Below are 15,122 nucleotides of genomic sequence, written 5' to 3'. Positions count from 1 at the left end.
AAGTATCCGATGCTCGTGCACTTGCACGCCTGGCCGCATGGGAGGCGAATCGATATGCATCGTTCCCATGCAGCCCCGGAAGGTTTTTGGGGGAGGGATTTTACTGTCGATTTTGTACCGTACGAGCAGCTGTTAGAGTGTAAATCGATTCTCGCACACGACTGTCCGACATGTCATGCCGATGCGCTTGTGTGGGCGCTCAATCCCGAATGTCGCTCGGAATCGGGTACCAGGCTGATATGGGTACATTGAATGTTAGCTCAAAATTTCATTTTCCTACACCGTCCGCCATTACTCTGCTGGCAGGATTCATCCTAGGAATGAGGCTAGAGGGTGGTTGGTAAGGGTGCTCTACAATAATTCAACTTGCAAGCTACCCAACGATCCCGGGGACATCTTCGAAAGCCACACATTCACACTAGGGGCACACACACACACTCCCACCTAGTCAGTAACCCACGTCAACGCTTCTAATCACAATCAATTCCATTTCCATCTACCCCACCCCATCCGGTAAGGATTCCTTCTGTTCCTGTTTCTCCCTTCCCGGAACATCTCCCGGACTGGTTTCGTTAGTAAACCGTTGCAGCAGTTTTAAGGATAAGGTTTTTTTGTGTGTGTGTTTCCCACTTGCTTACTGTCGGTATCTTCCCTTCGGAAGATGCCCTTTTCGGTCGTCAAATGGAGCAGAGTTTGTTGGAACTTCGCGGGCACGGGCTCACGTTCAGCTGTGTGTCGGAGCGTAATATAATGGACGGGAGGTCCTATTTTTCTACCACAGATTCATACCGATAACGAATGCTGGACCGATGACGTAAAAATGGGCCTTCAAGGTACGAAAGGTACGAAGATAGGCATGTAACCCAAACAAAAAAAAACAAGATTAAGTATCTTTAAAAGATGTGGCAGCTTGTTGTATACCTTTTTTTTACCCTGCGTTTCCGTCTCCTCTCCCCGTCCTCTTTTCCACCTGTCACCCAGTCGGCTAAGCTGTGTTTGTGTTTTTCCTTGTTGCGATGAAAGGAATGGTAGTAGATTTGAAAATTTTAATCGAACCGAGATTAACTTTCCCATCCAAAACAACAATCAATCGATCTTGATCGTATCGTGCCCGGGGTGAGTGTGTAATTTCAGAAAGTCTTTTCCAACCGTCATGGTAAGGTAAAACCAGGGCTTTTTTCTTTTCTTTAGATTTAGATTTTTTTAAGCATGGCAAAACAAACAGGAAAAAGGGGCATAGAAATGGTGGAAGCAAACAAAAGGAGAAGCTGGTGCGTAACAGTAATTTATTACTTGTACGTCCCAAACCAGGTGAGGGAGTATGATGAAAGTAAACTTCAATGAAAATGGATTTTCAATTTTACCGCAAGTTCCTGCACCTGAATTAATTGTTCCGAAATAATGTGGCAACCGGTTTTTTTTATTAATGATGCTTTTACATAACTCCTTTTTCATTCTTTTTCTCTCTTTGCAGGTAAGCATTCAAACCCAGAGGTGCCGAATGATGATGGGCCGCTTTCTTTAGCTTGAACAGAATGGTGATGAATCGTTACTGCAACTACAAAGTGTGAACCTTTCGTTACGCTAAGTATTTCTTCCTATTTGCCGACACTTTTATGAAAAACCTTACACTGCGTGGCTACATTGGGACACAATTTAGCATAAAAGTGTCTGTACTAGAGATGAGAACAATGACTCTCTTGAGAGAGTTGAAACAGAGTGAAAGAGTTATTATAAAGATTTGAATCTTTTACTCACTCTTCTAGAGATTCATAAACAATAATACACTAAACTAATTCTTTGATTATTGCGTTTTCAATTAACACACTCACTCACTTTCTAAACTAATGACTCTCTCTTCTGCGTTTTAACTCACTCACTCTCTGAACCAACTAGCGACTCACTCTTTTGCGTTTCATATCACTTAAAAAGAGTAAATATGTATTTTGTAACTCTATTTGGATTTAGTTGTCGTTAATTTCACTTCGCTTTCGTTCAAAGGACATTGATCCATATTAAATTAATCGGACCTTTTCATTCAATTACTGTAATTTTTTGTAACACAGAGTGAGTCGATAGTCAGCACAGAGTGAGTAAGTGAGTTGATATGCAAAAGAGTGAGTCAAAGATTCATATAAACTCTTCAAGCTGAGTTAAAGCAATAAATTCACATGCAGTATTAAGCTCACTCACTTTTACTCAGTCTGTACGCGTCCTGTTCGTATATTCTTTTGTGTGTGTGTGAGGGTTCGTGTGCCTTTTTAACTACGTTCCGTTTCCCAGGTACGACTGACGAATTCGGTAACCTGTTTTATTGCTTTCGTTCCAATGTTTTTTCCCCCCAAGGTAGTGAGGATATTTTTGGTTGTTTTCTCACCCCACAACTCAAACTCACGACTCATGTAGTCACCCAAAGCGTACCAAACAATTGAAGGGTAGTTTTTTGTTGTTGTCAAGTTGCATTCCCTGTAGTACGTTTTCGAGGAGGAAAAAACCCACCACAAAACATGCTCGGTTGGGTTTTTGGGAGAGTTTGCTGTTCCGGTGGGTGTTCACCACCATCGTGTGGTAAGAAATTTGTTTATTGAAATATTTTACGGCCCCCCACAAACCCGTTTCGAAGTATGGTGGTTTCACAATTTCTCGTGTTTTTTTTCGTGTCTGAAACAATCACGCATGTACCGAATACCGCATATAGTGCGTACGAAAAGTGTGTGTGTGTGTTTGTATGGCACCCATTTTGGATGCCTTCCGGGTGTGGTTTGTTTGGGAACGAGGTCAGCACAACAAAATTGGAAATATTTTAGCAAGTTAACTGGAGTCGTATTGTAAACATTTTATTCACCTATCAGCAAATTATTTTCCGGTTCAATGGAATACTTTTCCGGTGTGTTTTAGTTCATTAAACAACTCACCACAAAGAAGCAAGGCGAGTAGGTTATGTTGATTTACTTGTTTGTTGGTCAAACTTTGATAGAAATAACTTGAATTATTTCATAACTACCAATTAGTTTCGTGAGTGAGTTTTTTACACCCTTTTCGTCACAACAAAAGCTCACTGGAGCTGTAATGACCATGACCATGATCCTGCTCATCGTTATTCTCTATGGATATGGACGCATAAACTTAGGCAACGGAATCGTGCTACCGTCAGTTTCGATTGATTAGCATTAATTATTCACGCGCACACTACTAGACTCTGGTGACGGACAGACGTGAGTTCTGGTGGCCGAAATGTGACCAGCATTAACATTCTATAAACACACACACACAAACACACATTGGGCTGACATTTAAGCTTACGGATTAGAGGCAAGCGATTCAGTTCATAAATGGTAACATCACACCATCCCGTACCGGCGATAATGCGAGGTGACAACTAGACCAAGATCCTTAATTTGACCCAATTTCGAACCGGACAGTTTGAGTTATACTGTTACCGGTTGGAGCTGGGCTGTGTGCCCGTAGCACGCGGGGAAGGGAAGGTTGATTGAATTTAAATTATTCAGAAGGCTCCGGTACGATGGTATGTATCGTTTGTGGATTTCATTAGCTTGTGCTGATTGAAGTCGTGCTGGGGAAGTAGCCGTGATTTCATCTATTTAATGATCTATCTCAACATGGGCAAAGGGGGAAAGAAGGTAAAGGTTGAAGATGAATACAGTCTTCGCTAAAATCATATTTGAGGTTTTCTCATTACTTAAAGTGATGTGGATCCCGTTTTTGGGGGCGTGTGTTTCGGTCGCAATTAAGGTAGTTAAATTAAATGGATTGGAAATTATGCGGACTGGACTGGTTGTCAAAAATTTGATAATGAAGAAAGCTTTCTTTTTTGAGGAGTGGGAGATTGATTTGTTTATTTTGTGATCTTTCCCATTTTGAAGCCCTTGTGTACGCAAAATATATAGAGCTTCTAAGAATATGGATTCAATAGATTGAAAAAAAGGTGATTTTTATCTCTTTTAAATATGAAAACTAAATTATTTAGGAGGTTTTTAATGGGAAACAAAACACCTTGATGGGTTCGTAAAATTAATTAAAAAACTGACAGTTTCATAAGCTTTTCTTTGGAGGGCTATAGAAAAACTTTTTGCGGTGTCAGTTGAAGTTTTGGTCATTTGATTTAAGATTAAAAATGAAAAAAATACCGTGTAAAAACAATTTCATTAGAATTCAAAAGGATGAAATTTGTAAAAAATAATTGACAGACACAGTGGTGGCCATTTAATGTTGAAACAAATTTTTCACCGAGGATTTGTAAGTGTTTTCCCTGTAGCTTTTCAATACATGTTTCAACAATATCACAATACAGCATCAGAAAAATACCAATTTTTCTCAAAATTTTAAGATTTTTTTGTGATTTCATTGTTGTTTTGAAAAAACTAAATTTGAAGACACGAGTTTACTCTTAGGAATGTAGCTTCGATACTTTTCAGTATTGTTGATTAAAAATTGTTTTTGACAAATACATTGGATTTTTTCTACATGATGTCTTTATAGCTTTCCTTAAGCGATACATAGTGAGCGTCAGAATACAATAAAAAAAAATGTGATTGCAATTTAAATTTTCCATCAAATTAAAGTAAGATCATAAACGGTGAAGCTGTCACTTTTCCCCGAGCCAAAGTAATTTTCAATGAAAAGCTTTATCGTACGATCAAAATTCCAAAAACCCAATCACCCGTCCGTTTCAATCGTTTGACAATTGTTGAGCCGAATTTCACCGAACGCCGGTATGGAAAGTTATGAGCTTTTACATTTTCCTAGAGCTATGGATCGGATTTTTTTCACTCGTTTCTGGTGGCACTAGCGAAGCACAGGACGACAATTTCGCTCAATCTGCTGTACCGTGCTAGTAAATAAACAAATCTAGCTCTTTTCCACAAACAAAGTTTGTTTTCTACATGGTGGGGGGTTTATGTTTTTTGCTGCTTTTGTGTTTGTTTTGTGTGAAATGTGAAATATTGCCACACCAATCATTCTCCTAGTAGAGTCAAAACCATTTCGTACGAACTGACATTCAAATATTGCCCCGTTGACGTGTGAGCACTGGAAAGATGGAAGGGAAGTGATAGCGTAAAAGAAAGCCTATCCTTTCCCCTGTCTTGCCCTTTCCTCACACCCACTGTTACAAAACGCGGCTTGACCGGATTTCCATATGGGACCGGGAAGGCAATTTAAGGGTTTATGTCTATGTGTGTGTGAGTGCGGGAGGGCGCATACCTACATCATACACGTCATCTCCATCCTGGCATCGATGGCACGTGAGTGTGTTACCTAATTTGAATATAAATAACATCCAATTCCACACGCAGCATTTTGTACGATCGTTTCGTGGTACTGTCGCGCGAACGCCGTCGGGTGATGTGTGCTGACGAAGGTGAAGAAATATTGTCACTGAATAATCATCACGATTCCCACACCCATTGTACCGACGCTGGTTCACCGCTGGTTGGAATTATGATGGTGTGGAAACTCCCTTCAACCGACCGGAGACTGCCCTCCGGGAGGGGATGGAACGGAAGCGCAATTTAAGTTCCATCATAAACTGTTCCGGTACACCCGTGATGCCCGGAAGCGGAATTGTGCGGACACGGTGAATGGGCGGTCAGAAAGCATGGGGAAGGGTTGTGTTCCAAACTTTGGCACTTTGGTGGAGTAACAGGAAAACGGATCTCAATCACTGTATGTTGGACGAGTATAATCGAGACATTGCGTTACATCGTCCCATGATTGTTGTTCACCGAATATTCCTCTTTTAATGGTCGATCAAATGGATGTTTCATCACACTAGTTGTCAGCTACTGGAAGTGTTCATTAAGATCTTCACACATCCTTTTTTTTGTTATGAATGTCTGAAGTGATATCTTGTCTCTAGGCGCATCATGTCTTGCAAGGATTCGTGGTTTAGTGGAGTACCTCATCATACTATTTTATGGGATTGATCGCTTAAATTTCAATATTAAAAAATATCGCCTCAGAGCAAAGTCGTTAAGCCACTGGCTAGGGATAGAGCTTATCAGCAGCGTTTTTTGTTTCGCTTTATCCCAACGGGAGTTTTATCCCTTCATTGTGGTGAAAGCTGCGATTTTTCCCCCTTATTTGCCACTGTAGTACACTCACACTGTGTGAATTATGATAAATACTTAGCAATCGCTGGCGAACATTCCGGATTACGTGTGGATTAAGTGATTTACGGGCCTGACTCGGTAACGCAACCTTACCATTTCCACAATTTATCCCCTGGTTTTTTTTACCTTTCACTATCTCTCTCTCTCACTGTTCCACTAAACGATTAATCCTTTTGCAACTTGCACCATCACCATCTCTACCACTAGGCCACACAACTCCAAGCATCTCATGACTCCTACCGAACTCATTTGCATCATCCCCAGCGGATAGGCATCGGCAGAGCATCGTACACGAAAACATCGTCCCGATGCTCGGTGAATTATGGATTTCCAATTAGAAGTTTATTACCCGTGGCCCGTCCCATCTCTTACCGTCTTACCTTGCATGTTGGACCGGCGCTCGGAACGGTGAAAAACTTCCTCCCATATTTAAACACCAGTGGAAGCTTTAAGTGACACGGTTCAGTTTTTTGCTTTCCTTTTTTTTGCCTTTGAAGCATGAAAAGAGGAAACCCGGACAAATTGCTCCCCGTTCTCACTCCCTTTCGGTGCTCTCAAGCGATAGAGACATTTCGAACTTCAGTTTATGTACGTGGTCATGTGGGTGTTTGGATGTGTGTGTGTGTGTGTGTGTGTGCGTGTGTCTCGAGCAAGTGGATGATTTGATGAAAATTTGGGACGCGTCGTAATTATGGAAATGGAATAGACATTCTCTAGTGTTTGGGAGGGACCCCGACCCTGCGACACGATCGAGAGGTCGTGCCGGTCATCAAGTGGGAAAAGTTATCGTTTCGTGAGAAAAGCCGTTTCCCATTTTACCAACCATTGGCGGTTCGGAGGGAAGGTGTGAACAGGGTTGCGGCGCAACGGTAAGGGACGATATTAAGAAGGTTAATTCAATTTTCCAAATAGCAGCAGGTGGCCTTGATGAAGTTCGGTGAAAACCGTCCTACCGGAATGCCTTTGCCCGGCACTCAACATCGAGCGCACGCTTGGTTGGATGGAAAGTTTTCGTTGCCTACGGTTTCGGGGGTTCAACGTCTGGGTAAAGTTTGTCACTGGCGGTGGTACCACGTGGTACCGTGGTAGGGAAATTAATATCAATTGCATCGTTAGGAAAAAGAAAAGTAAAAGTAAAACAAGTAATAAGCGTGTTTTTTTGTTGTCTTCTGGTAGCATTTCGAGCAAACCGTCGTTGATTAAGAAATGTGACCGGTACTGTCCACACTTTCAATTTAACTTTGCGCTACACCTGCGCGCATTAGTTTTGCTTCGAAGGCAAGCATAATAAACATGCCGATGTCAAGTAGGCTGTGACTGTTTTGGTGAGTGTTTCGAAGACACAGTACACATAAACCATGAATCTAGACGCAACGCTTGATACGGCGGAAGAGATACGGTTCCTCAGCAAGGTGAGCGGTTTGGTGAAGCGATTGATCCGTGTGACGCACTTCAACCAGCAAGAGCTCGAGCTAGTACTGCTGGTGTACTATAAAATACTCAAAAATGATCCGGATGCGGCAGGTGGGCAGATATCTCGCCAGCAGCTTACGACGGTGTTCGATACAGCGTTCGGTATCACGGATACGGCCGTTATAAGACGAATTTATGCGGCACTCGACGGTGGTAACAGTTCGCACGTGTCGATGGAAACGTGGGCCCGCATGGTGTCACTGTACGTGCGCGGTACGCTCGAGGAAAAGGTCCAGTACTGTTACCGGGTTTATGACATCCAGCGTGAAGGGATGATCCGGCGCGACTTTTTGATGGTGCTGCTGCGTGGATGTGTGCGGCAGGAGGAAGGAGTGGACGAAGCGGTCAAGGATTTGGTAGACATTTTGATGACGCGCCTTGATGTGGATCGTGATGGAGCGATATCGTTTGAGGACTATCGGAAGAGCGTGCTTGGTACGCCACTTTTGCTGGAGTGTCTCGGCCAAGCGCTACCGGATCGGATCCATGTGGAAGCGTTCGCAACAACGTTTCTGGTGATGTAATGCAGAATGAGAAGGAAGCAATTTTAACCTTTTTTAAATTATAGTTGAACGGAAATTCTAAATCAGTAAGCGAATAAATTCAAAATACTCACCGTAGTCGACATAGTCGACATAGTCGACATAGTCGATAATGATGGTTTTTAAGTAAATGCAGAACAATGGAAGCGTTTTTGATCACTTTCTCAGAAAGATGTTGTGTTGTATTGCGCCAGAAAATGATAGTTCTGGCAACCGATTTGCACTTCCTTTGGCACCTGCCTTTTGTCTTTAAACGAAAAATTAGAAACACTCAAAATGAACTGTGTTTTCCTTTCACTTGCCACAGCGAGTGTCTGGCTCTTCATCCTGATTCTCAATTACAATCAACGCAGGATCTGAAATGAGTTTCGAAACGCACCGATCCGCTTATTTCCGGAGACAAGCGCCCTCTACCGCAAATTACTCATAACCTCTCAAGTGAAGATGCTAGATCTTCGAACTCGTTACCAACAGATTTGAATTTAACTAAAAATTAAATGTGTAATTCTTTCTCGATCTTAAAATATTGCATTTTTTAAGAGATGTACTACACTTTTAGGTTAAAATGATTACACAATTTATTAGCTTGAAGAATTGATCGATAGAGCAATTGCAATGAAAGTAATCTGTTTAACTCTTTATCATTTTTTATTGTTAGGTTAGACGATCATTTTATTTGAAGGTGAACTTGGTTCTTTTTGTTTCAATTTTGATAACATTTTAAATATAGTTGTAGAATTCTCGATTTTTTTTATTTTGCTGTTAAAATTCAATATATTTCAATCAATAGTGTTTTTTTCATCAGTGACAGAACTTTGTTTTTATTTCTTAAACTTCGTTCCACTTTCGAGTCTTACAAATGCAATCTTCCTTCCTCACCATCCGAATCAGATACAGCTTACGTTTGTTGATTATTTATCCTGTGCGATCAGCCTTTACCAAGCCTAATGCTCGATCACACCATATTCACCTCACCCGAATGGTTTTCCACCAAAAATTCCACGTTGGACATACATTATCCTACTATATATAAATGTGTACACTTCGCAATCACAATCTGTTCCCTTCACAAAACCGAAACCGTCCTCACACCGTTCGCGTTCGCTTTCTTCTAGTGGCCACCGATGATGTAGATGTTGCGCGGCGCATTACCGCCAGTGCGTACACGGACACGCGATCCCGCATCTCGATGGTGCAGTATTTGGAGCCTCTGTCGCGACCCACAAAGGCGCCAAGTATGTTTCACTTTCCGATTTCTAACAACCCTACTGTGCTACTACTGTTTTGCGTTCTCTTTGTTCGTGTTTTTTTGTTTTTTGTTTGTTTTCGTTTTGTTTTCTCAACGCTCAGCGCGTGTTTCTGTAACTCTGTAACTGTTTTTTCTCACTTACTTTAAATGAAAACTGGTTCATACTAATTGTGATTTTCGTTCTTGTTTTCTCTAGTTTTTTTTTTTTGGTTTCGTTTTACTTATTCTGCCGTACCGTCTTTATGCATCACACCGAGTCGTTAGTTTTGAAAATGCTCTTTATGCTCACCGTTACTTTCTGTTTTGATTTTCATTCACTGTTTGTGCAACTGGTTTTTCGATGTGCGTAGACGCATTAACACCGTTTCGAGATGGTGACCTACAGGGAAAAACGAAACAAAAACAAACAGCAAACAACAGCAAATCAGTATTGCTACTGCTGCTTACACACTTTAATACTGCAGTCTGCCGTTCTATGCTGCGCTGTGTTCGCATTTTGAACACCACATTCCACCACCTTCAAAACATTATCGAGCACTCAGTTACAAATTTTTTATCACTGTGTTTTTACCGTCACTTGTTAGGTTCCCCGAGTGACTTTCGGACTTTCGGTTTGCCTCGTTCGATTTTTTGGTTGGCTTTTTCTAATGAGTTTTTTTTAGGTTTAAAATTTCTATCCAGAACATACATTTTGCCAATTTTGTTTCCTCGGTGTGTGCGTTTGTGTTTCAGATGCCTGGAAAAAGTCAAAAACAATTTTTCACATATGCACACACCAATACACTAATTTTACCTTTCTCCAACACTTCCTCACACCTTCCTTTTTCTTTCCATTCCTTCCTTCAACACGGTTTACCACAGTCTATATTTGTTGCGTTTCGTTTCCGTAGAGAGTTGGCGAATTGTGTCGTGTGTAGTAGTTTTGTGCTATCGTTAGTTAGTTAGCCCATTAGTGACTGCTTTCGATATATCGTTGTACATTTGTTTTTGTTTCCACCAAAAACCAAGCGGCAAAGCGGCCTGCCATCATTAAAAACACTGAACCCGTGAGGAAAAGTGTGTCACCGTACCGACCTATAAATCTGTTCCCCCTAACACATTATGGGTGTTACATATGGAGATTACATTCTTCTCACCCTTCCGATTGCTGTTGGGTGCTTTTAAATGCGTAATGTAACAGCGTTCACCTGATAAAATGATCGGTTGTGCCAGTTTGGGGATTGTTTAAACCGCAACAGCGACATATGACATCGTTTTTAACCTCGTTAAAAGTTAAACGACAAACTGTAAAATCGCAATGTTACATTAACAAATTAACATATTTGTGTAGTAAATCATTGCTTTCGGTAGTATAAATGTTTTAGCTTACATTGATTCTTTAACTAGTAGATTACTTGTGTGTGTGTGTGTATGTGTGAGTGAGTGTATGTATGAGTGTAAATTTAAAACAAAAGCGTTTAAAACAATTTATGTAAAGCTGTCAAATAATGTCGACAGCTGTTAGTACATTTTAACCCATAAACGAATTTCATCGTGCTAACAACATTCACTCGATGATGGGCGGTTTTCATGTATGTATGTGTATCGTATGTGAGCGTTAAACCAAAACCAAAGAAAAGAAAAAAAACAAAACCAGTGAACATGATTGAAAGATTGAATAAAAACACGACCAGCGTACGATGCCTCGAATGTAATAATATAATGTTCCATTGTTTCTTTTTCTTTTTTGTACACTTTTCTCCCCCGTTCTTTTCCTCGTGTGTTTTTACCTCTTCTCGTGCTGCAACCGTACAACCAGAATGTGACCAGACGTTCGTGTCCCGGGCTGGTGGACCATCAAACGGAACGTTCAGCGCCCCGATGCTCTCCAACCCGAGCAATCACTCGCGACAGTGTCTCTACATCTTCCTAGCAGGTCCCGGGCAGCGTGTCGATGTGTCCTTCACGTCGTTCAGCCTGCGAGGAACGCCTCCAGAGTGAGTAATTGGGTCGTAAAAGGTCGATGCGTACCATTTTGCGCTGCCATTGCTGCTTTAAGCACTGTTAATAATCACGTGTATTTTTTGTTGTTGGTTTGTCTGTTATCATTGAGTGTGTGCACACGCTCTTATCACGCAAGGAATTAAAGCAAGGATGTTTAAACCAGCGGAGAAAACAATTAAATTAAATCTCAATTTAATGAAACGTCAACAGTTCAGTTCGGTAAAACGTGTAAAAAAACGGCTTTCGTACGCGCTTGAAAAAGTTGCCACGTAATGTTGCTTTGATGTTTGTAAAGGTTGCCGATTTGCGTTATGACCTATTCGCGTTTTGTATTGTAGTGTTAATGTATCGTAAAACGTTAAATGCAGTACAATAACTTCCTAAAACTACGGCTACGGCTTACAGAAACAGTTCGTTCATTATGGTTGAGTGTACAAGAAAGTTTTCCAGCGTTTTACAGAGGTTGACGTTGCGACGGACTGGGATGTCGCATCTAAAATGCCAAGTTTATTAGACATCTTTCATAAGGTTTTATTTTATGTTGAGCAATGAAGGAAAATTACATTTTTTTGAATATTCAATATTGAAATTGCAATCAAGCATCTTTGACTTGATGTTCAAAACATTATTCTTCTAGTGTGAAAATTGTCCGAGTTACAACGAGTAATTTGTGTACGAAATCTAAATGAACTGCGCTTTAGTCTGTAATTTTCCATTGTAATAATGATCGACGACATGTCGCTGCGTCAGTCAAACATTATTTGAAGAATGTAGTTGGAGGAAAATTCCTCCTCTTTTTTACTACAGTCTTGACACCATCGGCTTCGAACGATATTGAATGCTTTTGCTTGAATACTATTCTCTGCCAGTCAAGAGAATCACAAATTCGATTCTTTCTATAGCTAAACAGACAATAATTTCTGTTGGTTTAGAATTCATAATTTTTAAAGAAAGTTAAATAAAATGGTAAAAAATGTTACAGTATCTAAATGACAATGCTTTGAATAAAATCTATAGAAAAATTATTTCACAAAATAGTCCAAATGAGGAGGAAAACAACGCTTAAAACTTACTTGTACACCCGATCAATAAAGGGATAATATTTTTCATAACATTTACCATCAAGACGAAAGGGATAGAATTAATAAATGAAAAATACTTCTAAACCTCAGACATACAAAATGAACGATGTTGTGAGCCCTGTTTGATTGCTTCCACAAAAAAATTAAAACAGTAACTTACAGGCAGTTTTTTATAGAAAGAGTCGAAAAACAATAATTTATCAGGAAGCTTTTGAACCAGGTTTAACCTAATGACCAAGAAAAAAATCCAAACTAAACTCCAACACACGTGCACCTGAAATCACTTCATGTCTTTCTCGTTTTCTTTTCTCTCTCTCTCATTTACTTTCATGTTGTTCACCATTGATTTGGCAAAAACGACAAAACGAAAACAAAAAAAAAAAATTACACCACAAACAAACCTTACAAACCCTTAAAACTATATTTAAAAAAAAAACAATCGAAAAACAAATATATGTACATCATACTTCAACTCCAAAATTTTGCTACCAAATCGTACAGCGGAGCGGCGGTCGGGGAACTTCCAGCGTAAGTTTGAATGTCATTTCCGTTCATTAGATTCCGGTTTTGTTTTATTTTTACATCCCTCATGCGCACCTTTATGCATCCTCCGGTGTCCTGTTTTTGTTTTCATTTTTTTCCGGCATTGTCTTTATAACCCATTCCAAAAATGAACGCCATGAACCGTCACGTACCATCGCCGAACGGGAAGAGAAAAGGCCATTATTTTTAGTGATGCATAAATTAAATTGTATTTCATTGTGTGTGTGTGTCTATGGGGCTTTGTTGCGCCCTTCAGCATACCCGGATACTTCGTCACTCCATTTCCTAATGGTTTCCATTTGCAAACTGACCGATCTTTTGACCCCGAGCGCCATAACAGTGCACAAAAACAAAATGAAACTGGCCCATACTGGGGCCGCTGTTCCGAAACATTCATTCCAGCATTAAAGCTACCGCCCATTACACATTTCGACACTTTTGTGTTGTGTACGAAAGAAAAAGAATGATAGTAAAAATAGAATTGTTTGGACCTGTGGTAAATGTTTGTCAATATTTTTTTTGCTATTTTTTGTGGACTATTTTTAAGGTCTTACTTTTCACCACCAAATAGCATTGCATCCATCCATCTACTTTGGGGACTGGCTATAGTATTTATGGTGAAATAAAGTCCCATCCCTGAAAAACATTCAACCCCCCTCATCCTCCTCTCTCCCATCCCTCTATTTCTCCCTCAAGTACCGGAACGTTTATCTGTTAAAGGAAAGTTTGTTGCTTTCCTCTATTTCCCACTTCCTCTCGCTCTCACTCTCACTCTATCTTTAGATGCTTTTCCGACCAAGAGCTTTTCCTTTAAAGCACTCAGCACTTCGTTTATCTTGCTGGGGATTTTCTTTCTGGGCGGTTTTGTTTTGTTTGCATGTTTTGCATCACTGTTTATGCCCGCTTATCGGTCCACCCACTCGACTGCTCGTCGTGCTTGTGTTATCTCTCATTATCGATGGTGGTAATGGGCGATTGAGAACAGCCGCATAATGGAAGTTATGTGCGTGTGTGTGTGTGTCGGTGTGACGAAAACAGCCACTTCCAGGTTAGCAGCTGGTGTGCTGTGTTGTGGGGTTAAGCAGATTTTGCCTGGGCAAAGTTTCAAAGGCATGCTTCGGTAACAGTTCCGTGGACTAAATGGAGAAATGATTGGGAAAGCTTTCTTCTATCTGGTTGTTGTTTTTTTTATATTCTCTTCCTGATGTTTCTTTGGATGTGTTCGAGAACGTTAGCAGTGAGCACAGAATAGCAATGGAACCAAGTGGAAAATAATTAGCGTACAAGCATAAGGATAACACAGAAGTACGGTTGTACTGATTTTAGGTAGATACCGAACAATCCATAAAGGGTGTATTTATTTAATTGTTTTATAACAAATAAAATATTTAAAATGTAGATTTAATTTTTCTCCAACAATGAAACGAGCTAAAGCGGAATACTCAGGCACAGTCATGAAAATGAAATTGCTTGTTTAATAGCAATGTAAATATACTTCCTCCACAATGTTTAACTTTCAGCACGTGGTACGTCAGTTCTTTACTGTTGCTACTTTCCACGACACTGGTAAATATTTACGAAAGGCAAAATCATGGGAAAAAAGCGCCACATTTGGAATGACTTTTCATCGCTACATATTCGTAGAATTTGTCACCGCTTATTAAAAATTCAACTATGACTTTACGTTCCCGGTAACCGAATTGCAATTAGTTACCACTTTTGTTTCTTTTTTTCCGGTGAATTAAATGCATGTAAAAGATGATCAACGAATTCGGAGCACTAGAAAAAAAGGAGAGAAAAGGTTTAATTAAAAATTTGTTTGTATGTTTTTCTTTCATATTCCACACAAACCACATTTTTCTTCGGAATTCTGTTGAACCGTGTCGCTTATCACGTGCCCAACTGTGCGTTGTGGCAAATCGAACAAAAATCATTTTAAAATACAGTTGCATGGCAACCAATTCACAGTGGACAAATGCTTTCAGTGTAAAAATACAATTTAATGCAATCTTCATAATTTCAATGAGAAAAACGTTTTTAAAACATTCATGAACTATAGTAATGATTATTCAGCTTGGCTTAAGGACCTCTAAGGTAATGCCGGCCATGTCTGGCTTAC

General features: G+C 40.1%; 2 protein-coding genes across 20 annotated transcripts in view; both read left to right on the top strand.

The window, feature by feature from the left end:
* Positions 1 to 15,122, top strand: part of LOC125763035 (cubilin) — a 91,442-nt gene that overhangs the window by 64,088 nt on the left and 12,232 nt on the right. For 16 of the 19 annotated variants that reach the window (XR_007418298.1, XM_049425770.1, XM_049425761.1 and 13 more), the window contains exons 5-7: positions 9,262 to 9,381; positions 11,194 to 11,371; positions 12,962 to 12,988. Coding sequence is in view for 18 of the 19 variants with exons in the window: in XM_049425770.1 (XP_049281727.1) it covers positions 9,262 to 9,381; positions 11,194 to 11,371; positions 12,962 to 12,988 (325 nt within the window). In the remaining variant the exon portion in view is untranslated. Of the gene's footprint in view, positions 1 to 9,261; positions 9,382 to 10,969; positions 11,372 to 12,961; positions 12,989 to 15,122 lie in introns of those variants that run through there. The other 3 variants (XM_049425773.1, XM_049425772.1, XM_049425779.1) reach the window with 3 other exon arrangements.
* LOC125763123 (calaxin-like) lies at positions 4,402 to 8,247 on the top strand. The gene has a single exon (XM_049425961.1). The coding sequence runs from the start codon at positions 7,490 to 7,492 to the stop codon at positions 8,126 to 8,128; it is 639 nt and encodes a 212-aa protein (XP_049281918.1). The 5' UTR covers positions 4,402 to 7,489; the 3' UTR covers positions 8,129 to 8,247.

This window comes from Anopheles funestus, chromosome 2RL (genome assembly GCF_943734845.2).
Source record: "Anopheles funestus chromosome 2RL, idAnoFuneDA-416_04, whole genome shotgun sequence".
NCBI classification, from domain to species: Eukaryota; Metazoa; Arthropoda; class Insecta; order Diptera; family Culicidae; genus Anopheles; species Anopheles funestus.
The sequence above is the reverse complement of the archived record's forward strand: the minus strand, read 5'-3'. Positions and strand labels throughout refer to the sequence as shown.

What these genes read in the sequence shown, in the direction of transcription:
- LOC125763123 (XM_049425961.1), top strand. Translation starts at nt 7,490, where the DNA reads ATGAATCTAGACGCAACGCTTGATACGGCGGAAGAGATACGGTTCCTC.